A 17,500-nucleotide genomic window follows, 5' to 3' on the forward strand; every position below is an offset into this window, starting at 1 on the left:
TATTTCAAATGGCTTTAAAAACATTAAACAGTGTTTTATTAAAATGAAAAAATGCATTAAGTTTCCTGTGATGAGTAGGTTTAGGGGTCGGGTTAGTGTGTGTGTGTGTGTGTGTGTGTGTGTGTGTGTGTGATGGGTAGGTCAGTGTAAGAGGACAGAATATACAGTTTGGACAGAATAAAAACTATTATGCCTATGAAATGTCCTCACAAGTGTAGCAAAACAAACCCGTGTGTGTGTGTGTGTGTGAGAGCAGGTGGAAGGGAGAGAACGTGGCCACCACTGAAGTCTCGGACATCATCGGCACGCTCCCGTTCGTCCAGGAGGGAAACGCCTACGGAGTTCGAGTTCCAGGTCTGATGAAACCGCACGCGATTAGCAAAGGCTGCGATTATTTTATGTTCAGTTTGTCAGTGCAGCGGCTGATCGATATAAATACTCTCTCTGAACACCAGAGTCTCACACACACACATGCCATATATCCCTCTGAACACCAGAGGGCGTCTCTCACACACACACACACACACACACACACACACACACACACGCCATATATCCCTCTGAACACCAGAGGGCGTCTCACACACACACACACACACACACACGCCATATATCCCTCTGAACACCAGAGTCTCACACACACACACACACACACACACACACACACACACACACACACACGCCATATATCCCTCTGAACACCAGAGTCTCACACACACACACACACACACACACACACGCCATATATCCCTCTGAACACCAGAGTCTCTCACACACACACACACACACACACCATATATCCCTCTGAACACCAGAGGGCGTCTCACACACACACACACACACACACACACACACACACACGCCATATATCCCTCTGAACACCAGAGTCTCACACACACACACACACACACACACACACACACACACACACACACGCCATATATCCCTCTGAACACCAGAGTCTCACACACACACACACACACACACACACACACACACACGCCATATATCCCTCTGAACACCAGAGTCTCACACACACACACACACACACACACGCCATATATCCCTCTGAACACCAGAGTCTCTCACACACACACACACACACACCATATATCCCTCTGAACACCAGAGGGCGTCTCACACACACACACACACATCATATATCCCTCTGAACACCAGAGGGCGTCTCACACACACACACACACCATATATCCCTCTGAACACCAGAGGGCGTCTCACACACACACACACACATCATATATCCCTCTGAACACCAGAGGGCGTCTCACACACTCTCACACACACACACACACACACACACACGGCATATATCCCTCTGAACACCAGAGGGCGTCTCACACACACACACACACATCATATATCCCTCTGAACACCAGAGGGCGTCTCACACACTCTCACACACACACACACACACACCATATATCCCTCTGAACACCAGAGGGCGTCTCACACACACACACACACATCATATATCCCTCTGAACACCAGAGGGCGTCTCACACACTCTCACACACACACACACACACGGCATATATCCCTCTGAACACCAGAGTCTCACACACACACACACACACCATATATCCCTCTGAACACCAGAGGGCGTCTCACACACACACACACACACACACACACTCTCACACACACACACACACACGGCATATATCCCTCTGAACACCAGAGTCTCACACACACACACACACACCATATATCCCTCTGAACACCAGAGGGCGTCTCACACACTCTCACACACACACACACACGGCATATATCCCTCTGAACACCAGAGTCTCACACACACACACACACCATATATCCCTCTGAACACCAGAGGGCGTCTCACACACACACACACACACGCCATATATCCCTCTGAACACCAGAGGGCGTCTCACACACTCTCACACACACACACACACACACACACACGGCATATATCCCTCTGAACACCAGAGTCTCACACACACACACACACCATATATCCCTCTGAACACCAGAGGGCGTCTCACACACACACACACACACGCCATATATCCCTCTGAACACCAGAGGGCGTCTCACACACTCTCACACACACACACACACACACACACACGCCATATATCCCTCTGAACACCAGAGGGCGTCTCACACACTCTCACACACACACACACACACGGCATATATCCCTCTGAACACCAGAGTCTCACACACACACACACACACACCATATATCCCTCTGAACACCAGAGGGCGTCTCACACACACACACACACACACTCTCTGTCTCTGAATAAACAGAAGACTGAGACGCTTTGATTAAACATGAGTAATAAACACACGACTGCCTTATTCTGTGTCAGAAGCTCATCATCTCACAGAAGGAGGAGCTCAGCTGTCCTTATGAAGTGAGTTTGGAGGAAAAGCGTGTTATTAATGTTGTCTTTTGTTGGACAAGAGGTTCATAAATGCGTCTCATGTCTGGAAAGATTTTTGACGCGTGTTGCTTTTTCAAATGCACGTTATAAGCGACTCGAACTCAGTGCTTTCAGAGTGAGCAGCGTTTACTGAGCCGTACGTCTCTGACACGCTGCACATAACTAATGATCTCAGCCTTGGCCATTTCAGAATCAAGATAAGTCACACCGGTTTAATAGCGATTACATGGAAATTGCGACTAATCGTGCAGCCTTATTCTCCAGGCGTGACGCTGCTAATGTTGGTTTGTGTGTGTGTGTGTGTGTGTGAAGGTCACGAAGGACGGATCGGGATGGCAGCGCTCAAACTGACGGAGGGAATGGAGTTTGATCGCGACACGATGTTCACACACGTCTGCCGGTTCCTGCCCTCTTACGCTCGACCTCGTTTCATACGCATTCAGGTACAACTATAGCACTGCATTTCATTTAAGGGCTCCTATAATGCCCTTCCACAAGAGGGAAAATAAGTCTCTGATATCCCCAGAGTGTGTGTGTGAAGTTTTATTTCAAAACACCCCCCCGATATTTTTTATAGCATGTAAAAATTGTCACTTTTTTAAGGGTGAGAAAAAACGTGCCGTTTTTGTGTCCCTTTAAATGCAAATGAGCTGCTGCTCCCGGCACAGGGGGCGGAGCTTTAAGAACTTGTGTGTGTGTGTGTGTTAGCATCTCCGATTACCTCACACATACATTTCACAAACTTTTAGCCGCCTAACTGGAGTCAGACAAAGATGGAGAGACTCAAGAAGTGACAACATGTAGAAGCAACAGGACATTTGATTAATTTATGTATCTGATGTGTAGTCATCTTCTAGTCATTGATTAGCATATTCTGTCATGATAACCTATAAATCGCGTTCCCGGGGGCGGAGTTTATGTAAATTTTAGGGTTCATGATGTCACAAACCCGGGAGGAATGTGGTGTAGTCTCTACCAGCCGTTTGTTGTAGTCCTTAAACAGTGATTTCTGTAAAAGCAAATCTCTCCCTTTGCTCTGAACTTTGAGCGTCGGAACTTTGCAGATGTTGTTTATGCTCAAACAGCAACACTACACACTAACTAAAGCTAGAGAAGTCAAATCATAATCAACCAGCCCTTTAAAGCATTGGGTATTTCTGATTAAAGCGGTTGTTGTTTCCAGAGCTCGATGGACGTGACCGGCACCTTCAAGCAGCTGAAGCTCGGGCTGGTGGAGGCCGGGTTCGATCCCAGCACGACCTCGGACTCGATGTTCTTCATGTGTGAGCGAGAGAGGTCGTACGTCACGCTGAGCCCAGACATCTACCAGCAGATCATATCTCACCGCATCAAACTCTGATCTCTGAGATCATATCTCACCGCATCAAACTCTGATCTCTGAGATCATATCTCACCGCATCAAACTCTGATCTCTGAGATCATATCTCACCGCATCAAACTCTGATCTCTGAGATCATATCTCACCGCATCAAACTCTGATCTCTGAGATCATATCTCACCGCATCAAACTCTGATCTCTGAGATCATATCTCACCGCATCAAACTCTGATCTCTGACAGATTGTTTGGGTCAACATTCTAACATCCCAGCAAGCAATAGCCACATTTCCCCATCAAAGTAACGCATTACTTTTTCAGATAAGTAACGCAAGTTACTGTGTTTACACATTTATTGACTGACAGCTCTCCTGTCCTCATGTTGAGACGAATCGAAGTGCAGAAGCGTTGAGTGAGTGTGTGTGAGTGTGTGTGAGTGTGTGTGTGAGTGAGTGTGCTGTGTGTAAACATGAAGGTTATTGTTATTCTAGGCTAAATGTGAGCATTTACTCGTCTCACTTGCACAAAAAAGATTCAGTATTCCTCAAAATAAAAAAATCAGTCAAATGCAAAATCAGACTATGCAAACCACCAATAACTGAGTATGTTAAATAAAACAAATATTTTGTGCATTTAATCTCACTTTAATGACCATTGCACTGGCTTCTGACCTTCGATTATTCAGTTAAACCATAAGCAAAATGACTATAGATTATTTTATTTTTTTTATTGGTAAAAGTCGGCCTAAATGTGTTAAAAGTTTCTCTCCTGCATCCTATTCTTCCGTTATCCAGAACAACGCGTGAATCTGCATTTCCTTCATTATTATTTCACTTTTGGTGTGAAAGGGTTCTGGAACGTGACGCATTACTTTTCTAAAACACTAACTAAATAACGCAAGTAGTTACTTTTTAAGGGAGTAACACAATATTGTAATGCATACTTTTCAAAGTAACTTTCCCCAACACTGTTGGTTACATGTCATTTTTGCTAAATTAATTTGCAACACATATGATATTCCATCATGTAAGCTAAACAGTGATTACAAGGTGTTTGCTTTCATTTCTTTGGTTAGACGTCTATACAATTTTCACTGACAGCCCAAACCTTTGCTGCATTTGGACGACTATTAGACGTCTTTTTAAATGCAAGATTGCTTGCTGGGATTGTATTGAAGAACTGATGAGACGCCGACACCGATGAGGAACATGAATATGATTACAGACTTCTTAATGATCAACAGAGATGATGAGCTGCTTTTTAAATCACAGTCAGAGCTCTTTGCGTTACGGCCTTTAGTTTATCAATGTCTGTTTTTTAAGACTTGATCAGTATTTTGTTCTTGTGTGTATTTGTGTTACTGAGATGTTACAGATGTTACAAAACTTGTCACAAACATGATCACATGCAGTCTATGAAATCCATGTAATAAATATTATACTTAATGTAACCTTACTGAGCCAGTATTGTAAATAAAGGAAAACACAACTTGTTGACATGATGCAAATCTGTGATATACAGGCAGATAAACCGAACATTTATATCGAGCAGGGTCACGAAATGAACTGAATGTCTGTGTAACGTTATGAACAATCACCATGAGTGAGTAAAATAGTTATACAGCACATGCGTATTCACAAAATATTCTGTTTTTCATAAATCAAAGTTGAGAGCACTCAATTCCATGGAGACTTTAAACACACATTCTGTGTTTGCGGTGTCTGTGATCAATGAATACCACATGACATGTTTCCAAAAGAGTGATGACAATATGCGAAAGAAAAAGTGATTGTGGGAAAGTGATTGGCAGCTGTCAGTCACCGCCTTTCGCACTGATTGGTCAATCAAACATTTGCTTTAGACCCATAAACCGCGAAACTCACTCCAATGGTCACATGATCAACATGGTTTATTCGGTTCTCTTCGGTTTGGTTGTTTCTTGTTTACTTCTTCTGTACTTTCCTTTCCCATGTTTCATTCAGGATATTATTTTCGTACTGAAGACCTGTACCGTGGCGAGGCTGCTGGGTAGAACTCGATCCTGCAGTGTTTTGAGGGAGAAATGCTTTATCGTATTTGAGAGAGAGAGTCACTCTTACCGTGATGCTGATAGTGTGATAGTGATGCCGGACCTTCAGACAGGTCAAAGGTCAGCTGATGCATGACGGGTTCGACCCGGACCTTCAGACAGGTCAAAGGTCAGCTGATGCAGGACGGGTTCAACCCGAACCTTCAGACAGGTCAAAGGTCAGCTGATGCAGGACGGGTTCGACCCGGACCTTCAGACAGGTCAAAGGTCAGCTGATGCAGGACGAGTTCAACCCGAACTTTCACACAGGTCAAAGGTCAGCTGATGCAAGACGGGTTCGACCCGAACTTTCAGACAGGTCAAAGGTCTGCTGATGCATGACGGGTTCGACCCGATCTTTGAGACAGGTCAAAGGTCAGCTGATGCATGACGGGTTCGACCCGAACTTTCAGACAGGTCAAAGGTCTGCTGATGCAGGACGGGTTCGACCCGAACTTTCAGACAGGTCAAAGGTCAGCTGATGCATGACGGGTTCGACCCGAACTTTCAGACAGGTCAAAGGTCAGCTGATGCATGACGGGTTCGACCCGAACTTTCAGACAGGTCAAAGGTCAGCTGATGCAAGACGGGTTCGACCCGAACTTTCAGACAGGTCAAAGGTCAGCTGATGCATGACGGGTTCGACCCGAACTTTCAGACAGGTCAAAGGTCAGCTGATGCATGACGGGTTCGACCCGAACTTTCAGACAGGTCAAAGGTCAGCTGATGCATGACGGGTTCGACCCGATCTTTGAGACAGGTCAAAGGTCAGCTGATGCATGACGGGTTCGACCCGAACTTTCAGACAGGTCAAAGGTCTGCTGATGCATGACGGGTTCGACCCGATCTTTGAGACAGGTCAAAGGTCAGCTGATGCATGACGGGTTCGACCCGAACTTTCAGACAGGTCAAAGGTCAGCTGATGCAAGACGGGTTCGACCCGAACTTTCAGACAGGTCAAAGGTCAGCTGATGCAGGACGGGTTCGACCCGAACTTTCAGACAGGTCAAAGGTCAGCTGATGCAGGACGGGTTCAGGTCAAAGGTCAGCTGATGCAGGACGGGTTCGACCCGGACCTTCAGACAAGTCAAAGGTCAGCTGATGCAGGACGGGTTCGACCCGCCCCTATAGACAGGTCAAAGGTCAGCTGATGCAGGATGGGTTCGACCTGAACTTTCAGACAGGTCAAAGGTCAGCTGATGCAGGACGGGTTCGGCCCAAACCTTCAGACAGGTCAAAGGTCAGCTGATGCAGGATGGGTTGGTCAAAGGTCAGCTGATGCAGGATGGGTTCGACCCGGACCTTCAGACAGGTCAAAGGTCAGCTGATGCAGGACGGGTTCAACCCGGACCTTCAGACAGGTCAAAGGTCAGCTGATGCAGGACGGGTTCAACCCGGACCTTCAGACAGGTCAAAGGTCTGCTGATGCATGACGGGTTCGACCCGATCTTTGAGACAGGTCAAAGGTCAGCTGATGCATGACGGGTTCGACCCGAACTTTCAGACAGGTCAAAGGTCTGCTGATGCAGGACGGGTTCGACCCGAACTTTCAGACAGGTCAAAGGTCAGCTGATGCATGACGGGTTCGACCCGAACTTTCAGACAGGTCAAAGGTCAGCTGATGCATGACGGGTTCGACCCGAACTTTCAGACAGGTCAAAGGTCAGCTGATGCAAGACGGGTTCGACCCGAACTTTCAGACAGGTCAAAGGTCAGCTGATGCAGGACGGGTTCGACCCGAACTTTCAGACAGGTCAAAGGTCAGCTGATGCATGACGGGTTCGACCCGATCTTTGAGACAGGTCAAAGGTCAGCTGATGCATGACGGGTTCGACCCGAACTTTCAGACAGGTCAAAGGTCTGCTGATGCATGACGGGTTCGACCCGATCTTTGAGACAGGTCAAAGGTCAGCTGATGCATGACGGGTTCGACCCGAACTTTCAGACAGGTCAAAGGTCAGCTGATGCAAGACGGGTTCGACCCGAACTTTCAGACAGGTCAAAGGTCAGCTGATGCAGGACGGGTTCGACCCGAACTTTCAGACAGGTCAAAGGTCAGCTGATGCAGGACGGGTTCAGGTCAAAGGTCAGCTGATGCAGGACGGGTTCGACCCGGACCTTCAGACAAGTCAAAGGTCAGCTGATGCAGGACGGGTTCGACCCGCCCCTATAGACAGGTCAAAGGTCAGCTGATGCAGGATGGGTTCGACCTGAACTTTCAGACAGGTCAAAGGTCAGCTGATGCAGGACGGGTTCGGCCCAAACCTTCAGACAGGTCAAAGGTCAGCTGATGCAGGATGGGTTGGTCAAAGGTCAGCTGATGCAGGATGGGTTCGACCCGGACCTTCAGACAGGTCAAAGGTCAGCTGATGCAGGACGGGTTCAACCCGGACCTTCAGACAGGTCAAAGGTCAGCTGATGCAGGACGGGTTCAACCCGGACCTTCAGACAGGTCAAAGGTCAGCTAATGCAGGACGGGTTCAACCCGGACCTTCAGACAGGTCAAAGGTCAGCTAATGCAGGACGGGTTCGACCCGGACCTTCAGACAGGTCAAAGGTCAGCTGATGCAGGACGGGTTCAACCCAGACCTTCAGACAGGTCAAAGGTCAGCTAATGCAGGACGGGTTCAACCCGGACCTTCAGACAGGTCAAAGGTCAGCTGATGCAGGACGGGTTCGACCCGGACCTTCAGACAGGTCAAAGGTCAGCTGATGCAGGACGGGTTCAACCCGGACCTTCAGACAGGTCAAAGGTCAGCTAATGCAGGACGGCTTCGACCCGGACCTTCAGACAGGTCAAAGGTCAGCTGATGCAGGACGGGTTCGACCCGGACCTTCAGACAGGTCAAAGGTCAGCTGATGCAGGACGGGTTCAACCCGGACCTTCAGACAGGTCAAAGGTCAGCTGATGCAGGACGGGTTCAACCCGGACCTTCAGACAGGTCAAAGGTCAGATGATGCAGGACGGGTTCAACCCGAACATCGTCTGTGATAAACTTTTTCCTGGACGAGTCCGAGCAGACGCTGGAGATTCTGACGGATCAAACGTTCAGATCCATCAGAGACGGACGCTTCAGATTCTGACGAACACTGATCACATTCATAAACTCACTCAACAGAAGATGATTTTACTACTGTAAACACGTCTGCTCATTCTTTATTATTATAATCTCACTCATCAGACTTGGAAATAACGTCTGGGAATCAAAACACGCGACTCAAAGGACATAATATTATTAAAACCTGTTATTTCTAAAACTAGGTCGGAAATATTTTGTAAAAATAAAGAAATACATGGTACATTAATAGTAAGATAATATTATAAATCACTTCACAGTAAAGCATGATTTGTCTACATCAGGGATTCACAAACATGTTTGTCAGCCAAATATCCTGTACTTATTTAGCCGAAGAGGAGGCCTCATACTTACAATACTTATTTTACAGTATTTAGCCTCTCTGAAACTCAATATTTCAATAATTTAACAACACATGTGCATGATGTCGGTCACATGACTATGAAAGCCTGTTTCTGCCAAGGAATAAAAAGATAATTGCGACTTCTTATCTCATATTTGCAAGAAAAAAGTCTGAATTGTGAGATAAAATGTTTGCAATGACCTTTTTTATATTTGTAATGTTATTCTGTGGTGGAAACAAGCTTCCACAGATCAGGGCCGGAGTGGGGCCACTTTTCAGCCCGGGAGTTTCAGGCCCAAGACCGGTCCACTTTTTCCATGGTGGAATTCCAAATTAACGCTTTTTCCAAATTGGATAAATGAAGCAACAGTTCAGCTCTTACTATTGTGTAGTTTGTATTAATACCATGGTTCAACAAATAATGTAAAGGTTAAATAATAATTCACTTAGACTTTATAAGAAGCAATTGCGACTTTATTTCACGCAATTCTGACTTTATATCTCGCAATTCTGAGAAATAAAGTCAGAATTGCGAGATGTAAACTCGCAATTGTGAGATAAAAAGGCGCAATTATCTTTTAAAATGTTTTATTCTGGGGCGGAAACAAGCTTCCATACCTCCTGGCCTCTTCCTCCCATCCTCCCTGACGCGTTACGGTAGGGCCGGCCCAGCTATCGGTAGGCGGTGCCGCGGTAGCCTACCTGAGAAAACGTTTTGGAAAAGACGGCTATGGACCCAACCAACTCTATAGGAGGGGAGGGGAGAACTCCCTCACATGGTACAACCCATGCAGAGGCTGCGCGCTGCGGTGTCAGAATGCGGAACGTGTGTAGCCTAATGTAACTAACGTGACAAATGTGAAAAAAAATAGAAAAAAAATCCTCGACCGGCCCAAAAGTGAAGCGGCCCACCGGGAATTCTCCCGATTACCCACTCCGGGCCTGCCACAGGTGACATGCAGGTAAAGAAATAAAATATTTATCTTTTTAATAAGTGTTTTATTCGGATTAGTCATTTTTAGAACACCTTTTAGTAGTAAATACGTATGTTTTAAAGTAAATGTGTTTATATAAATCAATACTGACAGACAGACATCGATCATATGACGCTTTCTGTGATAATAAAGGAACAGAGTGCAGGAGTTCACTGACCTGAAAATATCCCTGACACTGAAGTGTGTGTGTGTGTGTGTGTGCGTGTGTGCGAGTGTGAGTGTGTGTGTGTGAGTGTGAGTGTGTGCGAGTGAGTGAGTGAGTGTGTAAGTGTGTGTGTGTGTGTGTGTGTGAGTGTGAGTGTGTGTGCGAGTGAGTGTGTGAGTGTGTGCGTGTGAGTGAGTGTGTGAGTGTGTGCGTGTGAGTGAGTGTGTGCGTGTGTGAGTGTGTGCGTGTGTGTGAGTGTGTGCGTGTGAGTGAGTGTGTGAGTGTGTGCGTGTGAGTGTGTGTGCGAGTGAGTGTGTGAGTGTGTGAGTGTGTGCGTGTGTGTGAGTGTGTGCGTGTGAGTGAGTGTGTGAGTGTGTGCGTGTGAGTGAGTGTGTGAGTGTGTGTGTGTGTGAGTGAGTGTGTGAGTGTGTGCGTGTGAGTGAGAGTGAGTGTGTGCGTGTGAGTGAGTGTGTGAGTGTGTGCGTGTGAGTGAGTGTGTGAGTGTGTGTGTGTGCGAGTGAGTGTGTGAGTGTGTGCGTGTGAGTGAGTGTGAGTGTGAGTGAGTGTGTGAGTGTGTGCGTGTGAGTGAGTGTGTGAGTGTGTGTGTGTGAGTGAGTGTGTGAGTGTGTGCGTGTGAGTGAGTGTGTGAGTGTGAGTGAGTGTGTGAGTGTGTGCGTGTGAGTGAGTGTGTGAGTGTGTGCGTGTGAGTGAGTGTGTGAGTGTGTGCGTGTGAGTGAGTGTGTGAGTGTGTGCGTGTGAGTGAGTGTGTGTGTGTGTGTGTGTGTGTTATGGTAAAGGTAGGCAGTTTAAGCAGCTGGCTCTGCTGGTCACCAGGCCTCTCCTGAAGGGCCGGTAGATCCCGCACTGATCCCAGACCTCCGAGAGGCTCGGGACGCTATGGACCTTCAGGAGCCGCTTCTGGTTCCGGTTCTCCTGGTTCCGGTTCTCTGGGATCTGCTCCAGCGGGACACAGCGCTCGGGTCGGGCCGGCGGGAGCTCAGCGCTGCAGCTCATGGACCTGAAGGCCCGTCTCTGGCCCTGACGCACCAGACGGCCGTCGATCATAGGCTCCCTCATCCGGCTGAGATCCGTGTGGATCAGCGGCTCCTGCTCCTCCTCTTCGGTGCTGGAGCTCAGGCTGGGCTGGCGGGTCAGATCCTGCAGAACCTCTCGGGACGCCTCCTGGATGAGCCTCCAGTCCTGATGGATGTCCTGCGCGCCGGTGAACTGCGACGTCACGGCGAAGCGGATGATCAGTTTGTTCCCGATGGCAGCCGGGATCAGGAACATCTGGCCGGATTTAGTCAGTTTCCTCAGTAACTCCTGCGTCGCTCCGTTCCCAGCCTGGAGAACAGAAGACACTGATGTGATCACTGTAATGCCAGCTGACAGGAACACATCTTTCCCTCGCCGGTCAAAATTACCCGAAGCCCTAAAATGATACTTTTTTTGTTCTTGTTCAGAAAGTTTATTTTATTTCATTTTGATAATATTTTTCCTATTTTTAATGCAATTTTTGGGGAGATTTTTTGTTATTTTTTATTGTTCAATAAATAAACAGAAACTGAAGCACATTCCTCACATTAAAATAACAACTTAAACTCAAAATAACTCACAATTTCATGCATAACCCTCAGAATATCTTACACTGAGTGTCTTTGTCGACCTCTTGTGGAAAAATAATAATATAAGATGATATTTCATGACTCTAGATGGCCTTATATCTCTATACGAGCTGTTCCTCTGGGTCCTAAAGTCTGTTCCCTTCAGTGTGCATTCAGATACACATGTAGACATTATAAAATAATTTTTTGGTAAAGTTTTAGCATTTTTAGTTTGAATGTTGAGCATTTTTAGGTTTTTCTGTGTGAACTGAAGCATTCCTCGCATTACATTCATTCCTAGGGGGGTCAGACTGACCCGTGAGGGAAGGATTTGTTACTCTTCTAAATTTCAACCACAAAACTCCTCGAATCCATTCATTTCTTTGTGTGTATTCGTGGTTCAGGTGCAACAAAAGTCTATGACCCCTCTGATGAACACTACATTTTTTATAAAAATGAGTTTCGGGTCAAAATGACCTTTTGAATGTTCTCTGAATGTTCTGAAACAAGTAGCATTTTGCTTCTCCAGTAAATGTCCTGATTTAGGAATGTTTGTATATTTGTGCGAGTGAGAACATGATAAAAAGTCTGAGAAATGCATCAAAATAAAGTGAGAAAAAAATCTGCATGGGGAATAAATAAATACTATAAATAGATAAAATAAATATTTCACTTAAAGGTGCTCTAAGCGATGTCATGCATTTTTTAGGCCAAGATTTTTTTTCGTCACATCCAGCAAACATCTCCTCACCATCCGCTCGCTGCCTGTCCCCTGAACACACTGTGAAGAAGCGCGGTCTCTGTAGACGGCCCAGGCTCCACAAACAGCAACAAAAACAAACTGGCCCAACCTGGACCACGAAACATAACAAACAGTGTTCCAGCCAATCACAGACGAGAATGATGTGGGGGAGGGGGGGTTAGTGCGCGTGCACATGAAGGGGGGTGTGGGGGGTGGAGGAGAGAGAAGCATGAAGAGGGAAGTTAGCTAGAGGAGAGATGTCCTAACAACGACTAACGTTAAAATTGTATATTCTCTTGATTTTTGATATGGCCGACACACGACCAAAGAGACGACGTTCCAATGAACAAATAACAAAGAATAGGGAAAAGGAGAAGGAACGCGAAGTCCAGAATTTACATTTTGAATCTATTTCTGCTGGACAGGCGGGAAATCCAGTTTGTTTTTTCTAAATCCACGGAAGGGAGGGGGAGGGGACGGGATGAGGAGGAGGGAGGGGGAGGGGACGGGATGAGGAGGAGGGAGGGGGAGGGGACAGGATGAGGAGGAGGGAGGGGGAGGGGACAGGATGAGGAGGAGGGAGGGGGAGGGGACAGGATGAGGAGGAGGGAGGGTCGAGCTAGCCTCCGTTTTGTTTGACAATACTTCGAACGTAAACAAGAAGTGACGTCACCCAGCATCGCTTAGAGCAGCTTTAAAAAAAAAAAAAAAAAAAACCTTTTCATAAGACACCTGATCTATAATCAATAAGACACCTGATCTATAATCAATAAGCGCCATGAATATCAAGTTACTGTCAAGATTTCCTGTGATTTTAGATTATATCTGCTGTGTTTCTCTCACTCGTAGGCAGAAGACGACCAGGCCGAGGTGCCGCTGCGCTGGGATCTGGAAGTTTGTGTCGTTTCGGACCAGAGACTCGAACAGCTTCGCCATCTCCACGCTCTGACATCACAGGAAACACATCATCACTGACATTTCATGAGCATTTCAAGCTTTAGCCTCATTGTAAATTGTAAACTGAAATGAGTGTTCAGTGATTAAGTGTGTAAGTGTTCCACCGGATGAGGGTTTGTGAAGTGTGTGTGAGCGTGACGATGCGGCGTCTCACGTGTCGTATGTGTTCCTGCAGGTTCTTCAGACCGAAGCAGCGCATCACGAACCACAGCTTCAGGGAGCGGAAGCGGCGGCTCAGAGAGATCTGCCAGTGCTGAACACACGGGTAAACACGGATAAACACACGGATGAACACACGGATAAACACACGGATTAACACACGGGTAAAAACACGGATAAACACATGGGTAAACGGGTAAACATGTAAACACACGGATAAACACATGGGTATACGGGTAAACATGTAAACACACGGGTAAACACACGGATAAACACACGGGTAAATCTTTATCTTTAGGTCATGTTCCAAGAACATTTAAACTGGCAGTTATAAAACCTCTCATTAAGAAACCACAATTAGACCCAAATAACCTAGCAAATTATAGACCCATTTCAAATCTTCCTTTTATGTCTAAAATACTAGAAAAAGTTGTGTCTGCCCAACTAGGCTCTTTCTTGCAAGAAAATGACATCTATGAAAAGTTTCAGTCAGGATTCAGACCGCATCATAGCACTGAAACTGCGCTCGTTAAAATCACAAATGATTTACTCTTAGCTTCTGACCAAGGCTGTATCTCAATACTAGTTTTACTTGATCTTAGTGCTGCGTTCGATACTATAGATCACACAATACTCTTAGATCGACTACAAAATTATACTGGTGTTCAAGGACAAGCATTAAGCTGGTTTAGATCATATTTATCTGACCGCTACCATTTTGTCTATTTAAATGGAGAAAAATCGATCATAACTCCAGTAAACTATGGAGTGCCGCAGGGATCTGTGTTAGGCCCTCTATTATTCTCAATATATATGCTGCCACTTGGAAATATTATAAGGAAACATGAAATCAGTTTCCATTGTTATGCTGATGACACTCAAATCTATATTTCATCACGGCCGGATGAAAACGCTAAATTATCCAAATTGACAGAGTGTGTTAAAGATATAAAAGATTGGATGACGCGCAATTTCCTTTTATTGAATCCAGACAAGACAGAGGTACTAATCATCGGTTCAAAAAACCGCCCACAAAACCTCTCACAATACAACTTTAACATAGTAGGATGTCCTGTTACTTTATCCTCTACAGTAAAAGACCTGTGTGTTATACTAGACTGCAACCTGTCTTTTGAAAATCATATTTCATATGTTACAAGAACAGCCTTTTTCCACCTTAGAAACATTGCTAAGCTACGTAACATGCTATCAGTTTCTGATGCAGAAAAGTTAGTTCATGCGTTCATGACCTCGAGACTAGATTACTGTAATGCTTTATTAGCTGGTTGTCCTGCATCCTCAATAAACAAGATACAGTTAGTCCAAAATGCCGCCGCTAGAGTTCTTACTAGATCAAGAAAATATGATCATATAACACCGATTTTAATATCACTACATTGGTTACCTATAAAGTCCCGTATTAACTACAAGGTATTGCTACTGACTTATAAAGCCCTAAACGGCTTAGCTCCAGTCTATTTAACCGATCTTCTATCGCCCTATAATCCATCGCGCTCTTTAAGATCACTAAATTCGAGGCTTTTGGTCATACCTAGGATATCCAGATCCACCAAAGGAGGGAGAGCATTTTCACATTTAGCTCCAAAACTCTGGAATAGCCTTCCTGATACTGTTCGTTGCTCAGACTCGCTCTCCCAGTTTAAAACTAGATTAAAGACGCATCTCTTCAGCCAGGCATTCATATAATACTTTTAATCTTACAGTTAAATCCGACCTAGTTCATAGACGCCAGAGGAGAACTGGCCCCCGACTGAGCCTGGGTTCTCCCAAGGTTTTTTTTTTCTCCATTAGGTCACCTGATGGAGTTTTTCGGTTCCTTGCCACTGTTGCCTTTGGCTTGCTCAGTTGGGGATATTTAATTTAATTAATCAATCAACGATACCATTGATCAGCATTACCAAACGTGGACGTTCCACTAGAAACAAACATTGATGTATTGTTTTAATTTAATACTGTGAAGCTGCTTTGATACAACCTATGTTGTGAAAAGCGCTATATAAATAAACTTGACTTGACTTGACTTGACTTAAACACACGGATAAACACATGGGTAAACGGGTAAACATGTAAACACACGGATAAACACATGGGTATACGGGTAAACATGTAAACACACGGGTAAACACACGGGTAAACACACTGATCATGAGTGTGTGTTGCGAGCGCACCATGAAGTCAGTGGCGTCGGAGTTGTCGTGTCGAAGGTAAAGCGGGTCGACGGTGAATGTCTGCTGAAGCTTCATCTTATTCTTCACCCTGCGTTTCAAACACACTCTTCACAAACACACTCATCACAAACACAGTCTTCACAACATTCATTAATGCTTTTATTACAGACACATTAAACTGATTTAAAGTGACACTAAAGACATTTATAATGTTCTATTTCAAATAAATGCTGCTCTTTTTAACTTTCTGTTCATCAAAGAATCCTGAAAAACAAAAACTGTAAGACAGTTTACACAAAATGTTTTCAACGTCGATAATAATCATAAATGTTTCTTGAGCATCAAATCCTCATATTAGAATGATTTCTGAAGGATCATGTGACACTGAAGACTGGAGTAATGATGCTGAGCATTCAGCTTTGATCACAGGAATAAATTACACTTTACTACAGTGGGGAGAACAAGTATTTGATACACTGCTGATTTTGCAGGTTTTCCCACTTACAAAGCATGTAGAAGTCTGTAATGTTTATCATAGGTACTCTTCAACTGTGAGTGACGGAATCTAAAACAAAAATCCAGAAAATCACATTGTATGATTTTTAAGTAATTAATTTTTTTTTTGCATGACATACGTATTTGATTTATCAGAAAAGCAGAACTTAATATTTGGTACAGAAACCTTTGTTTGCATTTACAGAGATCATGGGTTTCCTGTAGTTCTTGACCAGGTTTGCACACACTGGGGATTCTGGCCCACTTCTCCATACAGACCTTCTCCAGATCCTTCAGGTTTCGGGGCTGTTGCTGGGCAATATGGACTTTCAGCTCCTCCAAAGATTTCCTATTGGGTTCAGGTCTGGAGACTGGCTAGGCCACTCCAGGACCTTGAGATGCTTCTTACGGAGCCACTCCTTAGTTGCCCTGGCTGTGTGTTTGGGTCGTTGTCATGCTGGAAGACCCAGCCACGACCCATCTTCAATGCTCTTAATGAGGGAAGGAGGTTGTTGGCAAAGATCTGGCGATACATGGCCCCGTCCATCCTCCCCTCAATACGGTGCAGTCGTCCTGTCCCCTTTGCAGAAGAGCATCCCCAAAGAATGATGTTTCCACCTCCATGCTTCACGGTTGGGATGGTGTTCTTGGGGTTGTACTCATCCTTCTTCTTCCTCCAAACACCGCGAGTGGAGTTTAGACCAAAAAGCTCTATTTTTGTCTCATCAGACCACATGACCTTCTCCCATTCCTCCTCTGGATCATCCAGATGGTCATTGGCAAACTTCAGACGGGCCTGGACATGCTGGCTTGAGCAGGGGGACCTTGCGTGCGCTGCAGGATTTTAATCCATGACGGCGTAGTGTGTTACTAATGGTTTTCTTTGAGACTGTGGTCCCAGCTCTCTTCAGGTCATGACCAGGTCCTGCCGTGTAGTTCTGGGCTGATCCCTCA

General features: G+C 45.5%; 2 protein-coding genes across 2 annotated transcripts in view; one reads left to right on the top strand and one right to left on the bottom strand.

The window, feature by feature from the left end:
* LOC307160028 (long-chain fatty acid transport protein 2) overlaps positions 1 to 4,399 on the top strand; it is a 59,166-nt gene extending 54,767 nt beyond the window's left edge. The window contains 3 exon segments of the mRNA XM_079873825.1: positions 257 to 354; positions 2,748 to 2,878; positions 3,619 to 4,399. Of these exon segments, the coding sequence (XP_079729951.1) occupies positions 257 to 354; positions 2,748 to 2,878; positions 3,619 to 3,795 (406 nt within the window). The 3' untranslated portion in view covers positions 3,796 to 4,399.
* A 6,736-nt stretch (positions 4,400 to 11,135) lies between these two features.
* The window catches only part of hdc (histidine decarboxylase), an 18,247-nt gene continuing 11,882 nt past the window's right edge, over positions 11,136 to 17,500 (bottom strand). The window contains exons 9-12 of the mRNA XM_079874172.1: positions 16,052 to 16,139; positions 13,858 to 13,956; positions 13,590 to 13,691; positions 11,136 to 11,744 (exon numbers count right to left, since the gene is read on the bottom strand). Of these exons, the coding sequence (XP_079730298.1) occupies positions 11,187 to 11,744; positions 13,590 to 13,691; positions 13,858 to 13,956; positions 16,052 to 16,139 (847 nt within the window). The 3' untranslated portion in view covers positions 11,136 to 11,186. The remainder of the gene's footprint in view (positions 11,745 to 13,589; positions 13,692 to 13,857; positions 13,957 to 16,051; positions 16,140 to 17,500) is intronic.

This window comes from Squalius cephalus, assembly GCF_949319135.1.
Source record: "Squalius cephalus genome assembly, chromosome: 6".
NCBI lineage: Eukaryota > Metazoa > Chordata > Actinopteri > Cypriniformes > Leuciscidae > Squalius > Squalius cephalus.